Here is a 27335-nt window from a genome sequence, read left to right as displayed (position 1 = left end):
ATAGGCGGCCAGGAAGTGGCGTGAACGGGTGTGTGGCTCAGATAGCGGGCCAAGCTGATTTCCCCCCTCACTGGGTGTCACTGGTATGAAAACAAGAACTAAAAGCTTTGCAGCACTTAAGTAATAATAAAGTCAACGTTTCACCTGCCTTTCCCTTAATTATTTTTCTCTCTCATTCTTGGTACCTGAACCTCCTTAGATAAGATTCAGCACAGATAAAAGCCAAGGGCTCTCATTCTCTTCCACACATAAGCTGCTGCCCTTCTGCCACTCTGTGGGAAAAGGGAGCTCTCTCCAGATCTGCCCGGGGAGGTGTCAGAGCCTGTGGACCCCAGATGGGCCAAGGGCAATGGGAAAGGGGGACAGGTGGGAGTGAAGGCAGACGTGGGCACAAGGAGAGCCACCCTGGTCTGGGAGGCAGGTGCAGCCTAGAAGCTGGAAGTCGAGGAGGAGCCGTCTCCCCTAGGTGCTCCTAGGCAGGGAAGAGTGGGTCCCATTAGACTTGGGGGGAGGGTTTCGATCACACATGCTCCTATGAAAGCTCCCAAGACCCTGGAAAAAGCACCTGGGGTTGTCTAAGCTTCACTGCTAGCTAGCTGAGTGGTCTTGGGGAAGTAGTCTCAGCCATAGTCTCCTAAAGATCAATAAGTTGGTCTGTATTAATTATTAAGCTTTGGGGAGAGTACTGATTGACTCCTATGAGAATGTGAAACAGCACCCCAGAAATGCATATCTACATTCAGGTCTTTGCATCCAAGTTTACAGGGATGAAAGGCACCACCCCCGAAACCTTGGCATTGTGCTGGACTCCTCTCTTTTTCTCCCACTTGCTGTCCACTATCCTAGTTAGAGTCCCCTCACCTTTCACCTGGATCACTACAAGAGTCACTTAACAGTTCTCCTTCCCGTGTCCTCTTGTAATTTGTACTCAATCCTGCAGCTGCGGTGATCCTTTTAAAAAGGGAACTTGGAGGAGTGTCTGGGTGGCTCAGTTGTTAACTGTCCGCCTTCAGCTCAGGCCGTGATCCCAGAATCCTGGGATCAAGCCCCACGTTGGGCTCTCTGCTCAGCGGGAAGCCTGCTTCTCCCTCTCTCACTCCCCCTGCTTGTGTTCTCTCTCTCACTCTCTCTCTGTCAAGTAAGTAAATAAAAATCTTTTTAAAAAAATGGAACTTGGACCATCCACTCCTCTATTTAGAACCCTTCAATGATTGCTTTTTCAGGTAATGTAGGGATTTTATTTCAAGATTCACAGCCAACACATTCACCTCTTCAAGTCTTTGTTTAAAAAGCTACCTTCTAGGGGCACCTGGGTGGCTCAGTCAGTTAAGTATCTGCCTTTGGTTCAGGTCATGATCTCGGGGTCCTGGGATCGAGCATCATGTTGGGGTTCCCTGCCCACTGGAGAGTCTGTTTCTCCCTCTCCATCTGCATCCCCCCAACTGCTCTTGCATGCACGCACACTCTCTCTTTTTTGTGTGAATAAATAAAATCTTTAAAAAAAAGCCACCTCCAAAATGGAAAACCTGACTAGAGCTATATCAAGTAAAGAGATGATAAATCTTATCAAATATGTAAAGAAGAAATAATATCAATCCTTTACAAAATGTTCAGAATATAGAAGAGGAAGGAACACTTCCCAATCATTCTACAAGACCAGCATTGTCCTGATGTTAAAGCCAGACAAAGAGATCACAAGAAAAGAGAACCACAGACCACTATATGACTTTGGATGACCATCATGACTATAGATGAAAAGACCTCAACAAAAATGAGCAAACTGAAGCCAGTAACATATGAAAAAGATTATACACCATGACTGAAGTTTATCCTGAGAATGCAAGGTTGGTTTGATATCTGAAAATCAATTACTGTAATATACCACATTAACAGAATAAGGAGCAAAACCACATGATCATCACAAGAGATGTGGTAAGAGCATTTCATAAAACCCACTATCATTCACGGTAAAAGCTCTTAACAAAGCAGGAACAGATGGAAACTTCCTCAAGTGCATCCATGTAAAATTTACAGATCACATACTTTATGATGAAAGAGACTGGAAGTAAATCCAGGATTTTTTTCTCACCACTTCTTCTATTCAACTTCATGCTGGAAGTTCTAGTGAATTCAACAAGGGAAAAAAGGCATCAGGTTGGAAAAAAAGTAAAACTATCTTTACTCTCAGACAAGATAATCCTATATGCAGAAAATCTTAAGGAATTCACAAAAACCATTAAATCTAAAAACGTGGTTACAGCAAGGTTATAGGATCCAAGACCCATACACAAATGTCAATTGTTTTTCTGTGTATTAGCAACAGATTATCTGGAAAGTAAATTAAGAAAATCATTTTATTTACAGCAGCATCACAAAGAATAAAATGCTAGGGAATGAACTGAATACAAGTACAAGACATGTGCTAAAAACTACAAAAATAATGATCTAAACAAATGGAGAGAGGTCACATGTTCATGGATTAGAGGGCTCAGTATTGTGAAGATGGCAGTTCTCCTCAAATTGGTCTACAGCTTCAACACAATTCCTATCAAAATTTCAGCAACCATTTTGACCAGCTGATCCTAGGATTTGTATGGAAATGCAAGAGAGCTAAATTAGCTAAAACCATTTTGAAAAAGAATAAAATTGGAGTTGCTTTTCCTGATTCCAAAACTTGCTATAAAACTATAGTAATTAAGCCACTATAGTACTGACATAAAGAAGAATCTCACAGGCCAATGTATTAAGAACTGAGAGCCTGGAAATAAACCCTTACATTTTTGGTCAGTTGCTATTTGATGAAGACGTTAAGGCCCTGCAGTGGAGGAAATGACAGGCCTTTTCATCCAACGATGCTGGGACAACTGGATAGCTGAATGCAAAAATGATGAATTTAAGTCCTTATTTCACAAGTAACGGAGAAATTAACGCAAAATGAATCACAGACTAAATCTTAGAGCCAAAACTCTGGAACTTGTAGAAGAAAATACAGGAGTAAATCTTTGTGCTCTTGGGTTAGACAAAGTTCTTAGATATAATATAAAAGATGTGTTTATTTGAGAGATTAAGAGAAAGTGAGCACAGGAGGAGGGGCAGAGGGAGAACAGGTCTTAAGCAGACTCCCCTCTGAGCACACAGCCAGATTCGAGGCTCACTCTCACAGCCCTGAGATCATGAGCTGAGCCAAAACCAAAAGTTGGTTACTTAACCAACTACGCCACCCAGGCACACTTCAAACAGAACAAAAAAACCGTGAAATTAGATTTGATTAAAATTAGAAGCTTTTGTGCTTCAAAATGCGCCTTTAAGAAAAGAAGAGAGAAACCACAAACTGGAAGAAACCATGTGCAGATTACATATCTGATAAAAGGCTTGTACCTGGAACACATAAAGGACTCTTCTAACATGATAATAATAAGACAAAGGATCCAGTGTAAAAATGGGCAAAAAGTCTGAATAGACATTTCACTGAACAATAAAAATCAAGAATTATTGGGCACGTGGGTGGCTCAGTTGGTTGAGTGTCCGAATCTTGGTTTTGGCTCAGGTCATAATCTCAGGGTCATGGGATTGAGCCCCACATAGGGCTCCACACTGGGTATGGAGTCTGCTTAAAATTCTCTCTCTCCCTTGGTCCCTCTCCCACTCATACATGTGCTCTCTCTCCCTCTCTAAAATAAACAAATAAATCTTAAAGAAATTAATAACATCAATTGATCACATCACATGATGCTCAACATCGGGAGTCATTAGAAGGGAATCAAGGGGCGTCTGGGTGGCTCAGTGGGTTAAGCCTCTGTCTTCGGCTCAGGTCATGATCTCAGGGTCCTGGGATCGAGCCCTGCATCGGGCTCTCTGCTCAGTGGGGAGCCTGCTTCCCCCCCCTCTCTCTGCCTGCCTCTCTGCCTATTTGTCTCCTCTCTCTCTCTCTGTCAAATAAATAAATAAAATCTTAAAAAAATTAAAAAAAAAAGAAGGGAATCAAAACCATGATGGGATACCACTTGAAACTTTCCAGAATTACCATAATAGAAGAGCTAAATGGTAACGGGTGTTGATGAGCATATACAGAAGCTGGAATGCTTATAAATTGTTGGTCAGAATGGAATAAAATGATGCAGCCACTTTGGAAAAGAGTTTGACACTTTTTAAAAAAGTTAGGCACAAGCTTTCTGCATGAGCTAGTTGTTCTACTCCTAGGAACTGACCCATGAAAAATGAAAACAGGGCGCCTGGGTGGCTCAGTTATGTGGCCGACTCTTGATTTTGGCTCAGGTTATGATCTCAGGGTCATGCAATCGAGCCCCTCATTGGGGTCCGTGCTCAGCAGGGAATCCGCTTAAAGATTCTCTCTCTCTGTCCCTTCCCCTGCTCTCTTTCCCCCTCCCAGAAAAATGAAAACATATACGCACACATAGACTTGTATATGAATGTTCTTAGCAGCATTATTCACGACAGCCTGAAAACTGGAACCATCCAAATGTCCATCGAGTTATGAATGGATAAACAAAGTATTTATCAATAAAAAGCAACAGAAAGAAATGAACTATGGATACATGCTACCACATAAGCCAATCTCGAAAGTACTATGCTGAGTGAAAGGAGCCAGATGGGAAGACCACATATTGTATGGATCTATTTACATGAAAAGTCCAGAAAAGGCAAGTCCATAGAGACAGAAGGAGGATCAGTGGTTCCTAGGACTGAGGGTGGAACGGAGATTGACAAGCGATCTTTTTAGGGTGATGGAAATGGCCTAATATTAATATTGTGGTGATGGTCACCCAACTCCATTCATTTACTAAAAATCATTGAGCTATACACTTAAAATGGTTGAACTTAATGGTATGTAACTTATACCTCAAGAAGGCTGTTAAAAGGGCACCTGGGTGGCTCAGTGGGTTAAACCTCTGCCTTTAGCTTGGGTCATGATCTCAGGGTCCTGGGACCGAGTCCTGCATTGGGCTCTCTGCTCAGCAGGGAGCCTGCTTCTCCCCTCTCTCTCATTTATTAAAAAATAAATGGAAAGATGAAAAAAAGTTCACCTCCCCTGGGAGGTTCCCCCTGACTGCTCAACTTGTCCTCTCCTTAAGAAACTCAACTCCTTATACTGTGCTCTACTTTGAGAGCACTTACCGCCTTCTAAAAGACGAACATTCTTGCAATGTTTATTGCTTATTATCTAATTCCCTCTGCAGGAAAATATGTTCCATGAAGGCAGGAGATTTTACTCTGTTCATAATCTATCACGCCACGCACTGATGTATATTTCTGGTGCCTAGAACAGTACCTGACACATGGAAGGTGCCCAGACCCATGCCGAAAAAAATGGAACGAGTGAAGAAGACTTGCTTGGTGGATTCCCTCCAGTTCTGATTCTCTAAATCAAGGTTAGGTTTCAGTCTTCAGAAGAACCATTGCCCAGGCCAACTTGGTATTTGGGGCCAGGGCTGGAAGAGAGCCAGGGTCTTCCCAGGGGACCCTTTGTTAGAGGCCAACTTTCCCAGTCAGAGAAGATGCTCTAGTATATTTCCTTTCCTCCCCTCCCCTCTTCTCTCATCTCCTAGCCATTTGCAAGATGAGTTCTTTCCATCATCCTAGGGAACGAGTGTGTGTCCATCTCCGTGTGTAGAGAGACGGGGAGCGAGCAGAGCGGGGAGGAAGCGGTGTGTCTGGGAGGTGCAGCTCTTCCAGCGGGATGGCTGTGTGGCCATGGGCTTGCCCCTCTGCTTCTTGCTTCCCCCACCCTGAGTCTGCTGTGGTGTTCCTGGCAGGCACTGGGTGATTCCTCAGCTGCTAACACAGTTCCTGACATATTTACACATGGAAAGTTCCTCCTTTTCCTAAACATTTACAAACACCTGATCAACTTGTGAAAATGTGACAGTCTTTTGGAAGCCAGCCTTCTTGGGCTGCAGGGCTCAGGTACTTACTTTGGTAAAACGGAAGCACCTGCATGGGCTTCTGGGCGCCTAGCACACTCCCACTTAGGAAAACCCCCTCTGCATGGACAGAATCATGCCGAGGCCTGGAACGAGGAAACAAGCAGTGGGCAGTCCTCTGATAACGAGACTTTAATGGGATGGAAAACGGATGCTGTGGGTCCAGAGACCCTGGCTCCCCAGACATATCTGGGAAACAGGGTGTGGGGGCGCTGTCAGGAAGCCTTTAGTTCCTTGTGCAGGCCCCTCCCTGACGCTGGGGGCCCTGGGACAGTGTGATGGTTCAAAAGGGGCTCCTGCAGTTCCCTGGGGCTGGAAGGAGTCCTGTATCCTGATGGTCCATTATCTTAAGGGGAGAACTACCAGGCAGTGGGCCAGGGTTCCCAAAATGCCCCTCTCTGGCCAGACCTCCCAGCTGGGTCGCACCCCAACACAGCCCCAAACTAACAGAATTCTGGCTGTTCCCCCTCCCGAGAAAGCCGTGCGTCTTTGCTCTGGAGAGAAGTGACATCCCCTGCCACCTGGGTGTCCTCCGCTGACCTGGGACAGCAGGGGTCTCCCCAGGGGCTCCGGCCTCTGCCCCCCTCTCCCGGGACCCTCTTTCTGCCACCGCTCCTGGGGGTGTGCTTTGGGCAAGTGACTTCATCTGGAAACTCCCTGCTGAAACTCCACCCCTCCCCTGCCCCACTGGCTGCCGGGGGGAAGGCTTTCATTTGGTGGTGCTTTCCTTTCTCATTTCATGCTGTAATGGAGATTCATTGCTAGTTTTAAATCCATAATTTGCCATGAAACCCTCGTCTCAGGCCAGGGCTGAGGTTGAAGCGGAGAAGAGGCGAGCTATTTTTACCCCTGGAGGTCTCCCTGCCCAGCTCAGCAGGTCTGGGCTCCCCCAGGGCTGGCTTGGGTCACCGTCCTGGGGGGAACACCGATGGTGCCCTGGAGGCTGGAGTCAGGAGAGAGGCGATCCCTTCCCGGGTGGGACCCCTCTGGCCCTGGCCCTCCCTCTCAGTTGCTGTGACCCTTCCTCCCTGCACTTGGTTTCTCATTATGGGGAATCAGTAGAAAAGAGGGGTCTCACGCTGGGTCTCTCATGCCCCACCTGCTCTGTTCATTTCTGGGCCTGACTGGGAGGGGACGGTCAATGTTTTTGTTGAGTTACTAAGATTTGTCCATTTCCCAACAGGGACAGATTCTCTTGACCGAGGGTCCCCGTGTCTTTCCACCATGATTCAGCCATGCTCAGAACTGAGTATGTGTGTGTGTCTGTGTGTGTGCGTGCGTGTGCGTGCACACCCGTGCATTTGTCCTTGAGGTGAGGTGTCTGTGTGTGCCTACGGTTGATGCACGAGCAGGGAGCCTCGTATGTGGCCAGCTGGGTTTCCTGACAGGACTCCTGCAAGGTCCCCGGACATAAGCCGGCTCTTGCCTGTGCTTTTTCAGGCATGTGGGGACGTGGGGGAGCCATGCCCAAGGCAGAGGAAGCGGTCCCCTGATGGCAGAGCAGGTGAGGGCCCCCCTCAGGGCAGCTACAGCCTGGAAGTTACAGGAAGGTGGCTCTCCTCTCCTATGCAGCCCCAGAGCTGCTGCTTCCATGGCAAATGGCCGACGCCAGGAGATCAAGGTCCTTTCGCAGCCCTCCATGGTCTAGCTCACGCTCCCCTTTGCTGAACAGGGAAGACTGCTCAGCGTCTCCCAGGGTCACGCTTGTTAAAGCAGTGGAAGAACATGTTATCCTTGCTCCTCAGAGCCAGGGAACAATGGGAACAGAGCCCTTCAGGCCCGACCCCCAAACTACCATCAAATGAAGGCAAATCACAGCCGGACCGAGGCGTGGACTTGCACTTCCTCTTCCCCGCTCCTGATTTTATCAGAGAGAGAGACAGAGGGTCCAGAGATGGTTACGCATCACTATCCCAGGTCTCAAGGGTGAAGATCCGGGCCTGCCATGTCGGTGGCAGACCAGGGACAATGATGTGTGTCTTCCAACCTCCAGGTGGGGGCCCTTGTCCTGCTTAGACCCGGAGGAGTGGCCGTGCTCTGAGTATGATGGTGGCATCCTTCGGGGGCATGGGGCTGTTTGGGGAGCCTCAGGCATGTAGTGATGGGGACCCCGAGGGGTCAGTGGAACTCCGTTTGGGGTGGTGGGGGCGGGGAGCTGGAGGCGGAGCGGCTTTCCTGTGCAGCAGACCCAGTGGGCTCCTACAGAACCTCCCTGCCTTCCCTTGTGCTGCTGTTGAAAGCAAGAGACGCTGGAAGGCGAGAGGAGGGCCTGGCCGTGGGTTGGCCACTGGGGACGTTGCCTCCAGCCCAAGGCAGAGTGTTGGGCCTCTCCAGCGAGACCATTTAAATAGGCTGATTAGCTCTCTTCTCATTGGCTGGGTCTGGGCAGGGTAAGACAGGGGCATCAGGTCTTCCCAGTTCTTGCCTACTCTCCGCCCCCTACACACAGCCCAAAAGGGAAGCACTGAGTTTGCCTCCATCCCTGATGGGCCCCCAAACCCTTTGGGGCCTTGCAATTTGTTCCGACACTGAGGTTGAAATGAAGAACAGGTAGATGGGGAGTCAGGCTGGTGGTGGCGGGGGAGGGGGCAGCATTCCTTTCCATGGAAGATTAGAGAATCAGGGAGACTGTGGGGGGGGGGGCAGCAGGAGGGAGGGCCCAGCTCTGAAGTCAATGTACTTGACCCAGTGGCTATGGGAACCTCCAGAGAGACCCTCCATCACTGCCCCCCGCCCTGCCCAGCCTCCACTTGCCACCGACTACTGCTCTGGGCAGCTGCTCAGGGAGGTCATATGGCTAACTACCCTCAATATAATATAATAATATAAATATAATTGTATAATAATATTTTATTAGTATAATATTAATATAATTAATACCATAGCATTAATAATATTAATATCATTATATAAAAATAAAAATAAATAAGTTAATTAAAATAAATATTATTACATTATATTATAATGTAATTTAGAAGACAGGGACTATTGGTCACCTTAAGGTAATTCAATGCCATCAGACCACGCTCACCTTATAACCTGCCCAAGCAGGTAAGCACAGAGTTAAACCAGCAGGACCACCAAGAGGGGCACGTGGTGCCCCAAGAGACATGGAGGAGGAGACTCTGCTTCTGTCCCTGGGCCCCCAGTAAGGGCAGAGTGGCAGGAAGGGAGTGGGAAGGAGCTGGTGGCAGGGGCGGGGGCTCGGGGGCTGGGCTGAGGGGGATAATAGCCCAGACCCGGGTTCCCATCTGGAACTTCAGGAGATAAGGACGCTGCCTTTGCTCCTCTCTCCCATCTCTGGCTTGTTTGCTGCCCCTATTTGGGGGTGATTGCAGGGTAATGAGTGTGGCAGGAAGCAGACACACAGCACAAATGAGATACAGCACCTAAGACCAGGCCGGGGCCCAGGCAAAACACGCTTAATAAGAAGATAAGGAAATCAATTCTGCTTGTCTTCCCAGGCGCGCGAGCTGGGGAGAGGCCCACAGGATTCGCGTCTTTCTGCCTTGCGTGCTGGATGGCAAAGCTTCTTCAGGGCCCAGAGCCTGGCCCCCCAGGAAGGAAGAGCTGCTTGTTGGTGCTGCTTAGCGTGGCAAAAATAATAGTAACCACCACCACGAGTATGATAATAACAGCAGGCTCTTCTGTGGCTTGCCTCTTACCGGGCACTGTCTTGAGCAATGTCTTACATCAATTATCCTGTTAAATCCTCTCTACAACCCTAAGAGCGCAGGGAGGACTATTACCCCATTTTACATACGAAGAAACCGGGGCACAGTGGGCAGTGGACTTGTCCAAGGTCACAGCACGGGTAATGTGACACAGCTAGGTTTCCAGGACAGGCCGTCTGCCTTTCAGAGTCTGGGCTGTTACCCTGAAGCCGCGTTGCCCCTCTAAACACGACACAACGTGACATGACAAAACACAACACGACCGTGGGGCTCAGTATCTGCCAGGCACCGTCCTCCACGGCGAGGGGCAGTGCAGACTCCCTCTCGTTTGCCCCAAGCCTGGTTGCTACAGTTCTATGATGAGCATCCCTGAGCACCCAGTACGTGCCCGCAGGCTGTCCTGGGCAGGATGGCGAGAGACCCGCTGGGGGAGACAGACAGGGAAACGGTTACTCTCAGGATCGTGAGTTGAGTGTTGTGACTGAGGTGCAGATGGAATGCTAAGGGAGCACAGAATGGGAAAGCCAGGCCATGTGGCATTCAGGGAAGGCTTCTTGGAGGAGGTGATGTCCAAGATGGTTCCTGACAGGGGAACAAGAGTCGGCCAAGGGAAGAAAGGAGGGAAGGACCTTCCAGGTAGCAACACACAAGTGCGTAAGTGTGGGCACTGCAAGGAACTGCGAGCTGGAGCAAAGGGGTGCCGGAGCAGGGGCTGGAGGGAAAGGAGAGGAATAAAAAGGGGGAGCCGTGGGCTTTGTTCTGTGGGGGGCCTCTTCACCCCTGAAGAACAGCTCCCTTACTGACAGGGAGTCTGTGGCTAGGTTTCTTGCCACTGGGTTCTGGAAGAGCCAGAGAAGCCTGTGCTCTCGGACTGTGTTTCAGCTCTGCCTTCCCTTGCTGGATGACCCAAGTTGTTCACTGTCTCTCTCTGGACCCACCTACACAGAGGATGAGCGGATTGGGAATTGGGGGCTGCTGCCAGCGCCGGGCATTTAGGGAACCCGGGCCCCTCAGCTGCTTTGGTGGAGAGATGCGGGGGTGGGTACCATGGCTCTGGAAACTCAGCGACCCTTCCAGACCCTCTCTGTGTTTGCCTCCTCAGTGTCTGGAGCTTGACATCATTTTAAAGACACCCTCTTTATTTGAATTGACTTAGTCTCCATCACTAAATAATTCATGTTGATTTATAAAGCTTTGTTTCCAATGGGAGCCACAAGACAGCAGAGTTAATATTAGAACGGGCCAGGAAGATGAGGGGGAATGGGGGGAAGAGTGGGAAAACACCCTTTTTAATAATTAACCCGCTACCTGCCATCTCCCCCTGCCTACTTCCTGTCCCCCCTCTGCTCTTCTTTCGCTGTGTCCCCAGGGGTCATTACCATCCACTGCGGACCCTCACAATTCATTTGTTTAACCTGTTTACTATGGATTGACCGGCTCTCTCTGCCAGGATGCAGGCTCACCAAGGCAGAGCTGGTGTTCCCTTTTGCTGACCCATGAACCTTACTTGTCAAGCTCAGTGCTTGGCACCTAGTAGGTGTTCAGGAAATATTCATTGATCAAAGCCTTGGCTTCCGTTTCCTCCCTGATCTAGGTCCTCCAATTCCTTGCTTCTCAAATTTTCAGGCAGTTAGCAAGATCGAAGGCAGTATCGTCCTTATGGCTCCGGTCCTGGGGCTGTAGAGGTATTTGTCAACACTGGGGTCCCTGCCAGTGGGAGGAGGATGCAGTCGGCATGTGTGTGCGTGTGACTGTGACTTCAGAGTGTGTGATACTTTAGCGCATGTGTGTGTGTGTGTGTGTGTGTTAGTTTGGTGCTCACACCAGTTTTGGGAGATTTGATTTTTATTATCCTCGTTTCATAGATGAGGAATGAGAAATGCCATTCATGCACTAACTCATTTATTAAAAACAAAACAAAGCAAAACAAAAACCTACCCTACGTTGACGACCTGCCCTATATTAAGTGCTGGTCAGAGAGTTGAACCAGAGTCCCCACGGGAGCGCTAAGGACCTCGCCCAAGGGCACGCAGCCAGTGAGCTGCGTGTAGGGGTTCTGCTCCTGGCCCCGGACTCTTATTGCTACACCCCAGCTCTGCACAGGTGCACGGGGGTCCCAGGATGTCCCACTAAGCGGAGTCCCCACAGACATGGCTCGGAAGGCACGGAAGCTGTAGACAGAAGGACTCTGGGGTTAAGATGCACAGCCAAGTCCAGAATCCCAGGGCTGGGCAGGACTTTGAGAGGTTCCCCTCTCCAGACTCAAAGTAAGATGCTGCACAAAACACTCTGTTACCTTCTGGGCCTCAGTCTCCCTCGTGAATTCTGGGTTTGGTGGGGGATGGGGCCATGTTCCTCAACTACTTGGTGCGGCAGGCTGGACCCCGTATTGTAGAGTTCACGGCGTTTTGGCCTTTCAGTGCTTAGTGACCATCTTACTTATCATCACCTTCATGTTACAGATGAGGAAACTGAGACTCAGAGAGGAGGAGTATCAGGGCCAAGATCACAGAGCTGGTTAGTGGTAGGACCATGATGGTTGCCTGCAAGCCTGCGGCTCTGGGATGCCATGATTCTTGAGATGTTCTGCAGGTGGTAAAATGCCTGTCTCGACCTGGCCCGAGTCAAGGCATGGGGCCCCTGGACCACAGAGGGAATGTAGCCTGGCCGTTAATCTGGACAGGTAGGGGTGGGGGTGTCGCGGAGTCTTTGCCTGGCTCTGCCCCTTCCCCTTCTTGCTCTCCTGGTCCCTTAGCTCCCTCCCTCTGCCCCCCAGGGTAGCAAATGCTCAGCTCCAAGTTTCTCCTTGCCTGATTGCATCTGGGAGCTGGAAACACAAGGCTAATTAATCCATCTGCGACTCTAGGCTTGGCTGCTGGGGCTGGGTCCCCATGACCTCCCCGGAGCACCATGGGCTCTGTGAGCTGGCCCTCTGGTTTCTCCAGGCAGGCTCCCGGCAGATGCATATTTTAACAATGCACATCTGTTGGCCATATAATGTCTCGTATTTGCCCTCCTCACTTGGTGCTTTGATGGAAGACCCCCAGGGGTCTCCCTCTGTTCCAGCCAAAGTGTTTGCTTTGCAATTTTGCTGGAATGCCATCTGATTCTGCTCTCACATCTTCCGCAGGTTCTAATCAGGCTCTTACTTTATTTAATTAAAAATCTATCTCAGGCAAATACAGACTAAATTAGGAAGCTCTCTCATTTCTGGAACACAGGGAAGGCAGCCCCTCCCTTGGGGAACTGGCTGGGATAGTTTCCCAGGCTGAGATGTCACAGCAAAACAGATGGGGTCTTGTTTGGGAAGCTGGCTGGCGAGGGTAGCAACGCCCCTCTTCACTCTGCTGCTCTGTCTATGCAGCACGGTGAGCAGACCAGAGCTCCCCTTCCAGAAGGCTGGGTCAGCTTCTGCACGCAGAGCCTCTCTCCAGGGCAGTAGGTGGGGCTGTGCACCATAAAGAAACTCAGTTGGGCTGGGTGCCTCTGGCGGAGGCCGGCTGGACCCGCCAAGGTGGGGGTGGACACCTGCTGGACCAGCTCAGGGGGTGGGACCAGGGTGATCAGGAGGGGCTGGAGGCAGAGTCTGGACCAGCTCTTTCTTGTCTGGGGTTAGTTTGTTAGGAAGAGTGAGGTCGGTGGAGACTTTAGGAAAGGCTGCTGGACAAATGCCTTCTCAGGCTCCTTTTCCAGCTCTCAGGATTCCAGCAGCCTAGCTGCCAGGGTCCCCTGGAAACTCCTCCTTCCCCCTGTTCAACTGCCTTCCAGACTCTTAAAGCATTTTCCCCATGCCAACTGGCTCTACGCCAGGTCTGGCCACAGGAGACAGAGATGGCGGAGACTTTGAGATGTGACCTAACGTGAAACTGAGTCTGTCCAGGTGAGACTCTGTGGCCCTGCTCTCTGCAGCCCAGCTTTAAGCAAGGAGACCGAGCAGACTGTGGTGGCATTTAGGGTTGCAGACAGCACTGGGCTGGAGTTAGAAAATCTGGGGTCTATTCTGAGTGGTCATTAAGCTGTGAGTGGCTTTGCTCTCGGGGTCTCAATTTCCTCATCTGTGCAACATTTGGACTCATTTGGGCGTGGTGATCTCCGTGACGGGAGAGGAGGCAGGCTGTGAATGGTTGGGTGCCACAAGCAGAGATCGGACAGCAAGCAGGACGAGACCCTGATGACGAGCTGTGTGTGCACCTAGTCTAGGTCCTGCGTGAAGTTAGGAGAGGGCAGTGCTTAGGTCCTTCTCATCTCATTCTTTGGTACCCTCTACAGTGGAAGCAAGGCAGCAGAAGGCGGATTATTCTGAGGATGGGGAACGGGATCATCTTTGGAGATGCCCAAATCTATTTTGGCAGTGCACAATACTCAAAAATCAGAAAAATTTTAGACGCTAAATCCTTCTGTGCTTCTCCACACCTCTGCACTGCACTGTACCCCCATTCCCGTTCTAGCCACCACCTCGGGAGGTGAAGAATCTGCCTCTTCCTTTCATATCCTTGATTCCTCTTCTGTGGGCCTTTCTGGACTGAGCTGTCCCAGAGTATTTACCCCACCGGACCCGGTTGCTTTTCTCTTTCTTTCATCACAGGCTAGAGGAGACCCTGGGGTAGAGGGGAGGTTCTGGGGTCGGTCCAGAGTTATGTCTCAAGAATCCAAGCCCTGAGCTTGGTAAGTGGTCCGCCTGGGCTTCCTGCCGTGCTTGGCATAACGTGCCCGCGTGTTGCCGTGTCCATCTGAAGATAATCTGACACGCTCTTAAATATTTCATCAGGAGCAGCCACGTGCCTTATCCTCCAGGCAAGGAGGCAGGACCCCAGCTGCTGACCCTGTGTTCGGAGCCTCACAGCAGCTGCCAAGAGGCAGGCAGGCTCCCCTCTCTGCTGCCTGAGTCCTGTCCTTCGCGGGACTGGCGGAGCCTCACCCAGGAGCCAGTGTGCTGGTACCAGAGCCCTAGCCGGGAGATCCCTAGGGCCGGGCCCTTGGCATCTCTGAGCCTTAGTTTCTCATCCAGGCCAACAATCCCTGTCCCACTGTCTTGCGTCTGAATAGCCGGGGTAGCATCAGTGGAAGGGCTTTGAGAGGGTTTCTACAGTGCACGCATGTGTCTGCTCTCATGCCTTCTGTGTATGGCTCGGTTCTCAGGGGCCTTGGTCCGCAGTAGCAGCTGGCTGGAGGGGAGCTGACAGGGCGTGACCTCAAAGTCGGAAGGAGGCCCTTTAAGAGGAGCCGAGCTCATTCCCTCGTCCTCAGGTGGGTCTGCCTGAGTGGAGAAGTGGAGACCTCTCAGGGAGGGTGTCTTAGGGCCACTGGGCCCCTGGGAAGCCAAGAGGAAGAAAGGCCAAGGAGGCAAAGGTCTGGTTTGGCATAAGGGCCTCAAATGAATTTTCCTAGGAATGATGTAGGCAGTTAGCTCTCCAGCGGAGAGCCGGGGTTCCCAAGGAGCGGCGGAGCATGGGGAAGGAACAGGTGCAGCGGTGGTCCCTAGGGGTGCTGAAATCATGCTTTGTTAGCACCTAGTGGGAGACAGAACGGACTCGAGGATGTGTCATACTCTCCTCCATATCTCCACTGCCTAGCACCTGGCCTGACAACCACCACGCGTGCAGAACACGCTTCCTCATGGAATAAATACGCATTCAGAGCCCCTTTTAGCACCTTAAGCTGGAGTCAAACCCGCTGGGGTTGGACGGGGTCACAGGTTGCTTAGCAGTGCCCTCTGATTCCCAGGGCGGGAACTTTCACTTTCCCCTTTTAGGAGGGGAAGTGGGTCCTGACGCAGTAGGGCAGCAGCCGCCGGAGCCCACACGTGTGGTAACCCCTTTGGGCTTCGCCCAGTGTGGAGGCCCTTCTGGAAGGGAGTGCACAGTGCTTCCTGGAGCGTCCTCGCCCCTGCTTCCCCGCCCCGCGCGGTAACAGCTCTTACCCAGGACGGTGAGGCGCGCGGGGCGAGACCGTATGGCAGCCTGGATAGCCTGGCACTCGTACACGGCGTCATCCTGGAGCTCAGCCCGCAGGATCTTCAGGTGATGCTCCCCGGACAGGTGGTTCCCTACCACCAGGTACTGTGGGTAGCCTGCGGACACAGTGCGCATGTCAGGAGGGCGGGGCCGGGAGGGGGCGTTCCTGCCAAACAGGCACCACGTGGGAATCGGGAGGTGGGGCTGCGCTTGGAGGCTCCCGTGGCAGGTGACTGCTCAGGGCAATGTCCTCGGTATGAGGAGCACAAAAAAGACTTTCCCTGGGTATTGGGCAATGTGTGTGTGCCTGTAGGTTTAGGAATATTGGAGAGGCTATGATGGGAGAGGACAGAGAGAGCGGAGATGGAAATGCTGAGTGTGGGAAGACACAGCAGGGTGGGTACTCTGGTAAGCAGTGCGCTCAGCGCTGTGGTTTACCAAGCAGACATGCATTTTGATAAGGAGACACACAGAGAGACCGAGAGACCCAGGCTGCGATTCTCAGCAGACAGAGTAGGAAAGAGACAGGAGAAAACAGAAATCTCTGGAAAAGAAGTAAGAACGACTTTGGGGTGGGGGGAGTTAGTTCAGGATGGGCAGGAAGTAGAAATGGATGCAATCCTAAACAGTGCCCGCATCCTCTGGCCACCTTGAACCCTAAGGGGCCCTGTTCTGGTCCCTCCTCCTCCCCACCTCAGACCCCAGGCCCTGATTAAGCAGTTACTACAAGGCACTCAGGACACTTAGGAATGGGGGGGGGGCTTTATACGACTGGTGATGAATAATGGATAAATAAAAATTTGAGAATTATAAATCATTAATCAGCTTTCCTGCTGCCATGTAGGGTGAATATAAATACTGGCAGAAGTCGTGGCTGGCCAGGCTGGGCAGATCCCCTGTCCTGGCCCTTGGGCCCGAGACCTCCTTAGTCTCTTCCGGAAGGATCTCTTTCCCATCTCCCCTTACCTGAGCTCCGACTCCTCTCCACCCCGCCCTCCACCAGCCTCTTACAGAGACCTTCCTCCCTGTTCTCTTCCCTTCTCTCCTCAGAGGCCCACCCACCCTCCGGCAGCTACAAATACCTCCTCTTTCAAAAAGACCTTCATCAGGACGGTGTGAGTTCTCAGAACTGTGCTGTAGGAAGAAGGGTTTGGTCTATCCGAACTTTTAGAGCGAAGACTAGGGCTTAAGCCAGTGAGAAAGAGAGAGAGAGAGACAGAAACAGAGAGACAGAGGGACATGGAATAGCTCTCCAAATGCTTCCCGTCTCTAAGTGCAGGTTAGATGTGTTCAAGGAGTTCCCAAGGACAGAGCTAGCACCAGTGGACAGAACTAATGTGGGGAAATACTTTAGAATATTCTTAATATAATTTGAAAGGTCCAGCAGGGATAGGGTGCCAGAGGTGGTAGCGAGATCCCCATCAGTAGCCGCATGCAAGCACAGTCAGGGACACGGCAGAGCAGCTTTCTATCCTAGATGGAATATTGGAGCTCTAAGTTCCCTCACATCGTAAGCTAAGGGTCTTGCAGTGGTGGGGCCGGCGTCCCCACAGGTGAGCTGCACAGGGGCCACTGGCACCCATCCCTTGTCCGGAAGACAGCTGTGATCCTTCCCAGTATGCAGTGTGGGGGCTTCCTGTGCAGCTGAGCCCTTCAGGCTCACGTCTTCATGGCTAGCATCGTCCCCGTCGTGCAGTCAAACGGCCCCGCCTGGCACAGCTGTTCTGGCCCGGCCCACGACGCTCACAAGGCAGACGGCTGTACCCCTGAGAACACCACCTCCCCTCCTGCCCGCCCTTCCTGCCCTCTGCTGGGCTTTGGGAAGAAGCCCAGGTAAGTTAAGCTGGCTCTCCCCAGGGCCAGGACGAGGGGCTGGAAACGGGTTCCTGCCCAGCCCTCTCCCCGCTGCTGCCCTCAATGTAGCTGACTGTCCGCCCCCAGCCCTTCCAGCCCAGCCTCTGGATCCCGCTGTCCTTGATTAGTCCCTGGTCTCCTGCAGGCATCTTGGCTGGAGCTTGTGTTTTTGTTGTCTTGCAAGCTATCAGCAGCAGGAATTTTGCTCTCATGGGCTGCTGAAAACATCAGTGATGGGTTTGTTTGTATTTGCCTAATTAGGCAACGAGCTGCAATGCTGTCCCATGGACTGGCAGGATCTTTGGAAAACACAGGCCCAGAGGCATTGATTCTGAGCAAGTTCTAGCTCCTTCCATAGGATCATGACTCTCCTTATCTGTGCTCAGAGGAGGCAAAATTATTGGGAGTCTGGGTTCTACAGTCTCAGTGCCCAGGTTCAAATGTCCAGTCTGTCATTTCCTAGCTCTGTTGTCTTGGGCATGTTACTTGACCTTCTTCGTGTGTCTGTCTCCTCATCAGCAAAATGGGGACAATATCAGTATCTTATAGAGTCACGGTGAAGATTAAGTGGGATCATCCATGTTAAGTGAGTGGCAGAGAGTAGAGTCTGTAAATGCTGTTTTAAAGAAAAATGACAGTGAGATGGGATAGCCAAAAGGGTCCCTGTCTTTGGAGGCGAGAACATGCAGAGTGCCAGGATTTTTGGGTGTTAGGATCCCTAACAGAATTCTTCCCTCCCCCAGGGTCCCACACATTGGGATTGGGTGTATGTTTGAATCAATTTCTTTCTCAACTGTGACTTCATTTACCTGTCAAATAAAGGGGGGGAATCCTCTTTTCTCCCTGTGGATCATTGTAATTTATGACATAATGTCTGAGAATCATTTGGGCTTCTCAGAAGAAGAATGTTCTATCAATCTGAGGGCATGCATTTATAAATCATTTCCTTTGAAAGTGTTTCCCAGCCTCGGTGAACAGAAAGACAGGTAGGTCTTCAGTGAGGGCGTGATTCCTGGTCAGTTGAGCCGGGTCACACAGAAAAGGATAAAGGTAAAACAAAAGAGGATAGAACTGTGGCAGGTTGAAGTCTCACAATTCTGGGCCTCAGTTTCCCCATGGGGAACCTGTGCCATTATTGAGTGCTGTGCGAACACCTGCTGAGTGAAATCGGGACCTTTTCCTCTTTCTTGTTAGGCAAGCAAACAGTATTTATGGAGCATGTGAGTATCTGTCATTATCTTCCTGATGCTTTTGGGGGCTCTGTGATCAAATAGAAAACACTTTCCTAGGAATTTGAGTTCGGTGGCTTTGCAAGGAGACAGACAACCTTCTTTATATAAATGAGGTCAAGTCAGAGAGCAAACAGACCCCAATTCATCAGAACCCCATTGTCCCTCAGTACTCAGCAGGACCCAATCCTGATCCCAGAAAGCCATTCACGGAATTGGATGCCAGAGGGTCAGTTATCCATGTGGTGATGAACATCCGTGGTGACCTGGGGCTTCCTCTTGGCCACCAACCCAGAAAAGACCCCAGTCCCTGCCTGGAGGCTGCAAACCACTGACCAGGAACCCAATCACCTCCTTAGCTAGCAACAATCCTGGTCCAAGCTCAAAGCCACGCAGAGCATGAGTGATGCTTTTTTGGGAGGGTGAGATCATTCCCCCAGGTTCTCTAGGGTAAGGAAGTTCAGAGCCCCTGAAATTGGCTGGCTCCCATAATACTTAAATTTTATGGCAGCACAGTATATTTTGGAGATATTATTGTGTATTTTATCCATGCTCAGCGGGGCTGGAGCACTCAAACCCGGTGATGCTATTGACCATGGCTATAATGTTTCAATATACATTTTTGGCAAGACATAACTCACATTTTAAAATATTAATTTCCCAACCATCATGTTCCTGAGTGCACTTCGATTTTTATTTTCCTGCAGCTGTACACCACGAGAGGAGCAAAGCTACTTCTCAGTTGAATACATACATATATATTTTTTCTCCTCTTCTATCCTCAGACATTCCCCAATGGCAGGGACACCTGGACCCCCTTGTTCTGAATTTTCCAGGTTATGCTAAGCCTCGCGAGTGGTCACATGCCTACCTCCCCAGGGGAGAATAATATTTGCTGATGGGTGAGTGACTGGGTGGTTGAGTCTATTCTTTTGTCCCCCGGGGGAGAGGTTGGATCGGAAAGACATCTGTATGAGCTTAAGGGCTGACGTTCACCACGGTTAACGGATGAGAGGATGTCGCGCCAACCAGGGGAGCTCAGCTACAAGTGACGGGAGCCTACTGGGACATCCTTGCTCAAAACCAGCCTGGGTGGGCTTCACGAGGTTTGAACTTCAAAAGCTCCTTTTCTTTTCCTCCCTCCCATGGTAACCCATAAAACCAACTTGGTTCCTCTGTGAGTGTTCAATTTCTTTGGCTCCCTTTAATGGATGGAAACCTGGGAAGAAGCAGGTGATGACTTACGTGGGGGATACATTCTGGACCAAGAAAAGGGAACACGTTGCTTCTAGGCATCTGACTTTACCTGAATTGTGTTTGACTTTCTGGAAGAGATCCCTCAGGGCCACCCTGTTCGGGTTTGGCCCCCAGATTTGAGGGTTTACGGGTAATTCATTACCGGTGGTCGGAAGGGCTCTCAAAGTCCTATGGGTCCTGGACCCAGAGCTTGCCCACCCTGACTCTGCCCTGGGGGGATGCACAATGAAATCTGGAGATTTAATCTCCAAATGCCCATGAAGGTGGGGTTCCTGAGGAGGGTAGCTGGGTCAGGCAGGGATGGGGTCCAGGCCTTCCTAGGGAGGTCTGGGGGTACTCACTTGAGAGGTCCCTGCCCACACCCAGAGCCAAGCCGTCTTTGATCCACAGGACAAAGCCATCGTATTCGGGGATGGCGCACAGCAGCGTCACTGGCTGGCCTGATACCACGGCCTGGTCCTGGGGTTGCTGGCTGAAGGAGTACACTTGGCCTGGGAAGGAAACAAGCACAGCGGTCAGTTACCTGCAGGGAGCAGTGTCTGGAGGCTTCCCCAGTTAAAAAGCAGAGCAGATGCTGACCCAGGGGAGAAGCACCCCCAATGCCCCCCGCCCCCGGCCCCTGCATCTTACTTCTTACTTCCTGCCTGGGGCCTGGCAACAGCTTGCTACCTGCCCCCAGCCTAATTCCCTGCTTCTAGCAGCTGGCTCGAAGCTCAGCCGCCCCGTTCATCAGTCCTTAGTACACACACACACCGTGACCCAGCCTCCTTCTGTCCCCAAAGAGGATGAGCCTGCCACCCTTGGGAGGAGCTCTGCCACTTTCCACTGGGCTAACCCGTACCTGCTGCTGCTGGCTTGCCCCTCCTCCCACTACAGAGCAGAAGCAGGAGAGGGCCGTCCAGCCGCGGGCATCCTGTGGGGGTGTGCCTCAAGAAGGCAAGTTGGGGATGGGGAGTAGAGCGCTTTGGTTAAAAACCCAAGAATCCAGGGAAAACATCGTTGTTTCAGTGGTTCCCAGGCTGGTATAGCGTGGCCCAGCACGTGCAGGGGTACCTGCTTTGCCCTTTTTTTTTTTTTTTTTGGTGGCAGCCCCAGCTCTGGCTTCCCTACCACCTGGGAGAAGGTCACGGGTGTGACCCCAAGCTCTCCCATGCAACCCTGGGAGCGACACGGCCCCGAGCCATCCAAGCCGGCCAGACACACCCCCCAGTATGTATCACGTCCCAGCCGCTGTTCTAAGATTTAAAAATATTAGCTCATTAGCCTTTTCACCCTCATAACAACCTATGAGGTAGGTACTGTTTTAATCCCCACTTTCTGGAGGAGGAAATGGGGCCCAAGGAAGTTGCAAATACTAAGAGGGGCTGTGCTTGGTCGTGACCGAGCCAGTCCTGGGTATGCACTACCTTTAGCTTTACAGCGGTCGTAACCGCAGGACCTTACCCAGCTTGTAGGGGCTTGGATATTCGTTAAATTATCCCCAAAGTGTCTAGTGGCAAGACAAGGGCTGGAAATATAAGACTTTCTGGCTCTATAGACTGTATATTCCCCTACTGAGTTGTGCGGTGCCCAGATCCCCTCCGCGGGTTCTGGAGGGGAAGCTGAGGAATGGGCTGGGGTGATCCGTGGTCCCTGGGAAGCGGCAGGTGCACGGACAAGAGGACATGGACATGGACCCACAGCAGAAAGTGCGTCACTTGCCCTCCCTTCTGTAACCTGTTTAGTGACATGTCAGGGCAGAAATAGCCCGATGTTACAGCAAGGAAAACAGGACCAGAGAGACAAAGCAACTGATGCAAGATCACACAGCTAATGAGTGGTGGAGCCGGGGTCTGACCAGGTGGTGGTGGGGGGGAAGGGGGTTTCTCTGTGACTTCCAAGCCCACATTCTTTCCCACACCCTGCCCAGCAGCTAGAGACACGCAGCTCAGGAAGGGGGGACCCGGTGGACAGGCTGCTGTCCCGGCCTCTTCTTCCCGCAACATGGGAGAGTCAGGGACGGCCACAGAGTTCCTGGAAACTAGCTGTTGCCTATCTTGGGGACACAATGGCCCAGGCTCAGACCTGGGTAAGACCATGGGTAAGGCCATGCTCTCAGCAGCAGGTGGCCCGAAGAAGGGAGTAATGGACATATAAAGAAGCCGAGGGAAGTAGGCCAGAATGGCAGGCCCGGTGGTGGGGCTCCCCAAGAGCAGACGTGGGGGTCTGCCTCAGAGAGCATGTGGCAGGCGGGAAGGTAGCCGCGGTGGCAACCTGATGAGATTTTGGCTGGGTCTCTGAGGGGCCTCGTTAAAAATCAAATTGGCCCTGAATTGTGGGAGTAACACTTTTTATTCTGATTTGAGCTTTACAAATTAGATTTCATAGGACATTTTAATCAGCTATGTGTGGTGGGTTAATTTATTTATTTTTTTCCTCTCAGGCTCTTCAAGTTCTCTGTTGTAATTAGACTGTTTCTGGCACCAAAACAAGAGAGGGAGAAGGAGGAGGAGGAGAGAGAAGAGAAAGGAAAAGTGGGGGAGGGGGGCTCTGGAGAAGGAGCCGGAGGATGGAGGGACGTGAGGAGGGTGCGGAGAGGCTGGAAGAAGGGGCTGGGGAAGGGAAAGAGGACAGGGAGGAGGGGAGGGAAGGGAAGACAGGAGGAGGGAGAAAGCTGTGGGGGGCACTCCTTTCTGAGGCTCTTTTCTCCTGGCTCAATGATGATTTCACAACTCCTTCTTTTATCTCAAAATCTTTCTTGCAAGAAGGACAGTGTCAGGACAGACGCAATGGCTGCCAAAGATTGTGTTATCAGAGAGAATTAGCAGGTTGTCAGCTGGGGGCGGAGGGACTGTAATGAGAAGGCCGCAAGCCGGTGGTGTGGACCCTGCTGCGGGAGGTCTTCCCTCCTCCGCCCACCCCCAGTACCGCTTCCTCAGATGTGGGTGAGGGTAACAGAAAGCCGAGGTTCAGGGAGCATCCCGAGGGGTTGCGGGCGTGTTGGTCGGAGGGGAGCCCTGGTTGGTGCAGGAAAGCCGAGCCGAGATCTGAGGACGCAGAGAGCTCACTAGCTCACTCTGGACTCTGTCTCAGAACCAGGCATTGGGGCAACCATGAGATCCCCCCCAGTAAGCCCTGAGTCCACAAGAGCAGCCTGAAGGAACAGGGAAAGGGGGCAGGTTGTGTGTGGGGGAGGGAGAGGGCCCGGGCTTGGGGTGGGGGGCGATGGTCTGATCCATCCCAGCAGGTTTCAGAGAGCTTCCACAGTGGGTCTGTTTGGGCCCCTTTAGGCTTTTCTATGGGAAGACTGTCTTTTGGGTTGGGTTGGGGTTGGGGGGAGCAGAGAGCGATAACACCGGACAGTCTCCACAAAACCACCCAAACGACATCACCCTTTTTTTTGGGGGGGGGAGGAGGGGATAATGTGTGCTCTGACAATTTTCTTTTTCAATCTGATTTTAATTTCTCTGTGTTAAATACATGCCACTAGAAATACTTTTTCTTTCAAATCAAGGAGACGCTTTTTCAAATAGAATCACAAGCTGAGGGTCTCTGTCTAGATCAATGAAAGTCACGCTGCTGTGGGAGGAGGGGCGGTGGAGGGTTGGGCACGCTGTCTTTTCACCCGGAGGAGACACCTTGAGTCTTCTCCTTTGGGCTTCAGAGGCCCTAGGAGCACAGCGTGCACCCGCGGGTGTAGTTTCCCGGCCAGAAAACGCTCTTCATCAGTTCCCTCACAGCTGGTTTCTTTTCCCCGTCTTTCCTGCTCCCAGGAAGTGAACGGTGAGGGAGCCCAGGATCTTTTCTAGAACCTCCTAGGCATTAAGGCAGGTAGACAGGAAGCTCCTTGAGAACATTGTTGACTGCGACCTGCCCGGAGGCAGGCCTTGCCCTGTGCCGTGGGGAACAGATGGATATGACGTGGTCCTTCCCTCCAGGAGTGAACGTCTGTACAACCACACACCCACACAACTCTTCTCGGGACACAGAGTGTGTGCTGTGCCCACTCGCACACCTTGAGCCGTCCATCCCCTGTTCTCTGCTTCAGTTTCCCTTTGTGCCCACTGACGTTCTCCTGCTGAAAAGCCGGGCAGTCAGCGCGACCTCCCTTTCCTGCTTTATTTTCAGTCTGTCCCCATCACCAAGTGCGGCCCAGCCTCTCCTCCACAGCACCTCTCAGACCCACCCTTTCCTCTCCATTCCTACTTCTGCAACCCAAAGTTGGGGCCTCCCCACCTCCACCTTGGTTCTTCCGACAGTCTGCGAATGCCTTTGGGTCCGACCCTGACTCTTCTTCCTAAACCACCACTTTTCTCTTGCACTTTCTCCCTTTGCAAGGGATGCATAGTCCATGGCTCTCCACTGTCTGCAGGACAGCATGTGATGAGCTTCTCCAAAGTCGGACAGCCTTCTCCCCGGGTGCTCAGCAGCCATTCCCTCGCGTTACCCGTCCCACGTCACTGACGTCCCACCATTGTGGAATCGCCCCTCTCTCTGGGCTCCCTAACCAGCCCCGCCCTCACTGAATGCCAGATTGTCCTCCAAGAGCTTTGCCTGTGCCTCTAGGCACTTCTGGTCACCAAGGGGTGACCGACTTCTCTCTTCTCCCCTCCTCCCCACTTTTGCTTCTTCCTATCCCCCCTTCATTTCTTCAAACCTTTATTGAGCATGTACTATATATCAGATGCCAAAGGAACAAAGGTAAGTGAGAAATGGAGGGTAAACTGAGGGCAGGAACCATGGCCGTCTTTTTTGTCTTATATTTTTGGCACCTGATCTAGTGCATACGCACTGAATAAACTTGACTTGTGACCTTGTGACCTTGTGACTGAATAAACTTGACTTGAGACCTTGTGACCTTGTGACTGAATAAACTTGACTTGAGACCTTGTGACCTTGTGACTGAATAAACTTGACTTGTGACCTTGTGACCTTGTGACTGAATAAACTTGACTTGTGACCTACTCTCTTTGTCCCCTGAGATCTGCGGTCATGAAGCAAAACTGTTTTTATGTTTTCAACTATGATTAGGGAGGTATTGTGCCAAGCACACCACACAGGAATGAGGTGAGAACTGAAGGCGAAGGGTCAGAGTCTCGAGGAGTCAGGATTTATAGGATAAAAATAACTGGGTTATTCATGGAAGACCCACTTTAACCAAGTCTGAATATAACTACAGTGTTAATCAGGTGTTACTACCACATTTCACAGATGAGCTGAGGCTCCCAGAAATAAAGTGACAGGCTCAAGGGCACCCAGTTAGCCCAAGTGTAACTCAAGGTCACACAGTGGTCCCAGGTACAATAGACTCAAATGTCTCTGGTAGCAAACCCTGTTTTCTTGCCACTATCCCATGTTGGTTATTGAATTAAGGGTCTAGACTTGGATTTTTATCCACAAACCGGGACTCCCCCTATTCAACCCCACCAACCATGGTCCTCAGACCATCTAAAGAGAATCAGGGGATCTTTGGAGTGAAAAGCAGTTTCTTGGTTCTTCCCTCAAAGTGTACATGGCCCCTGCCAGCTGCTGGTCAACAACACTGAGCTAGGGTTCAGGACGCAGTCCAGTACTGGCCACCGTGGGGGGTAGGAATGAAAGGAGGTATAATAATTATTGGCACTTAGTATTGTATAGTCATTATCTATATAGCTGTGTTGTTATATGAATATATAGAACTAGCTATATATCACAAATAATACTTTACTGTCGTAGAATCAAGAATAGGTAACTTTCATTGCGTGTAGCGTTTAGACCTTTACGTGAGTTATTTGACCAAATGCTTTTCACAGTCAATCCTGTGTGACAGGTGCCTCACCAGGCCCCTGAGAGTATGAGTCTGTCGGGGGTCCCAGGGCACTGAGTGGTGGGGGAGGGACATCAGGCCCAGCAGTCCTGTTCCTGAGCTGCCTCCTGGGGTCCTTGGCTCCACAGTCCTTGGCTCCTGGGAATGCACAGAACCCGCCCGAGACCACACTCTCCGTTGCCCTTGGCCAGGACTGCAAAGTCTAGGGAGACTCTCAGGGAGGGCCTGTATGGAAACACACTTGGTGGGTTAGACTGAGTGGGATGGGGTCCCGGGGTGCTGCAGGCATGCCTTCCTGCTCACCATCCCAGGAAGGGAGGTGCCCTGTGGAACAGGAGGCTCCGGGGGCCACTGGAGAGCCCGTGAGGTGACTGTCCGCAGCCTGCAGGCTCCCTACATGCCCACGCAGCTGTGGACTTGGCAGGGCAAGAGGGCACGTTCCCAGCTCTCCACCTGAGCCTGGACAGCTCTGAAGTCGGGAGGGAGGTGGTTCTCCCCACTGAGCTCAGGGAGGAGAAATGCCAGCCTCGACGTTCTGCAGTGGCTCAGTGGGGCTCAGAGTCGGCTCTGAAGGCCCCCAGTGCGGAGATCCCCATCCCCCCACCCCTCCGCCGCCACCTGCTCAGCAGGTGAGGAGAGGAGCCTGGACACGGGAGTGCTTAGCAGGTGCTGCCTTTGGGCACCTTCTCTTCAAACTGCGGGAAGCAGGGGCCGTATGCGGCTGGGAAGGGGGGCGGCTCTGAGGAGCCCCAGCCTGATGAACCATCGGTGCAGCCAGCACTGCGGGCTCTGAGTCAGGATGGCTGGTGACTGGCAGGCGGGAGGAGGTGTGGGGGCGGGAGTGGCAGGTGGCAGGAGGGCTTGGCAGCACTGAGAAGGACAGGTGCAGGTGCAGCCTGGCCTAGAGAGGGGCAGGGACGAAGCGTTGGAAGCCTTGGCTCCAGTCCTGGGACAGAGCTTCCTGTCCCCTCCCCACCCTCCACTCTCCCGCAGCAGCACAGCTGGGAGTCCCCCACTCTTGCCACCCTGTCTGCCTGGTCCTCGGTCTTCTTGCCAGCTGTTTCCCTCTGCTCTCTGCTTGGGAGCAGTGCAGCCCAGCTGCCTCTCTCCTCATGACTTCTGCAGGCTGCTTTCTTGAAAGCCCCACCTCCGCCCTGCATCCCTCCGCCCTCCTCCCTCCTTCATCTCCATCCGCCCAGCAGACTCCCTGAAGAGGCCAACCGCCCCAGCCCTGACCACGTGGCCCTCACCTTAGACTCTTTTTGGGGACTTGCAGGATAACATTAGCACGGAATGAACCATCACCATCTGGCTCTGGGAGGTCCCCACTGTCTTCCAGTAAAATATTTAACATGCTGAAGACCCCATGGTTCCCTCTGAGCTCACACACCTCTGACCCCTGATCTAAGGTCACCTCTCAATTCCTGATCATTTCCTGGGGAGGGAAGAGGCTTTTTTTTTTTTTTTAATGGAAGACCGAGGTTATAAGGGCCGAATCACGGAGAGTGATGGTTTTAGAACAGTGCTCTGGGGACCTGGCTGCTGTGGTGTATGCGTGCATGTGTGAGTGTGTGTGCATGCATGCGTGTGTGTGAATGTGCGTGCGTGCATGTGATAGAGAGAGTGTGTGTGTGTGTGTG

At 51.7% G+C, this 27335-nt stretch overlaps 1 protein-coding gene across 5 annotated transcripts in view; it reads right to left on the bottom strand.

The window, feature by feature from the left end:
* Positions 1-27335, bottom strand: part of KIRREL3 (kirre like nephrin family adhesion molecule 3) — a 540762-nt gene that overhangs the window by 72392 nt on the left and 441035 nt on the right. For all 5 annotated transcript variants that reach the window (XM_046016829.1, XM_046016833.1, XM_046016831.1 and 2 more), the window contains exons 4-5: positions 20252-20401; positions 15537-15686 (exon numbers count right to left, since the gene is read on the bottom strand). In XM_046016829.1, the coding sequence (XP_045872785.1) occupies positions 15537-15686; positions 20252-20401 (300 nt within the window). The remainder of the gene's footprint in view (positions 1-15536; positions 15687-20251; positions 20402-27335) is intronic.

The sequence above is a fragment of the Meles meles genome, chromosome 8, assembly GCF_922984935.1.
Source record: "Meles meles chromosome 8, mMelMel3.1 paternal haplotype, whole genome shotgun sequence".
Taxonomy (NCBI): domain Eukaryota; kingdom Metazoa; phylum Chordata; class Mammalia; order Carnivora; family Mustelidae; genus Meles; species Meles meles.
The sequence above is the reverse complement of the archived record's forward strand: the minus strand, read 5'-3'. Positions and strand labels throughout refer to the sequence as shown.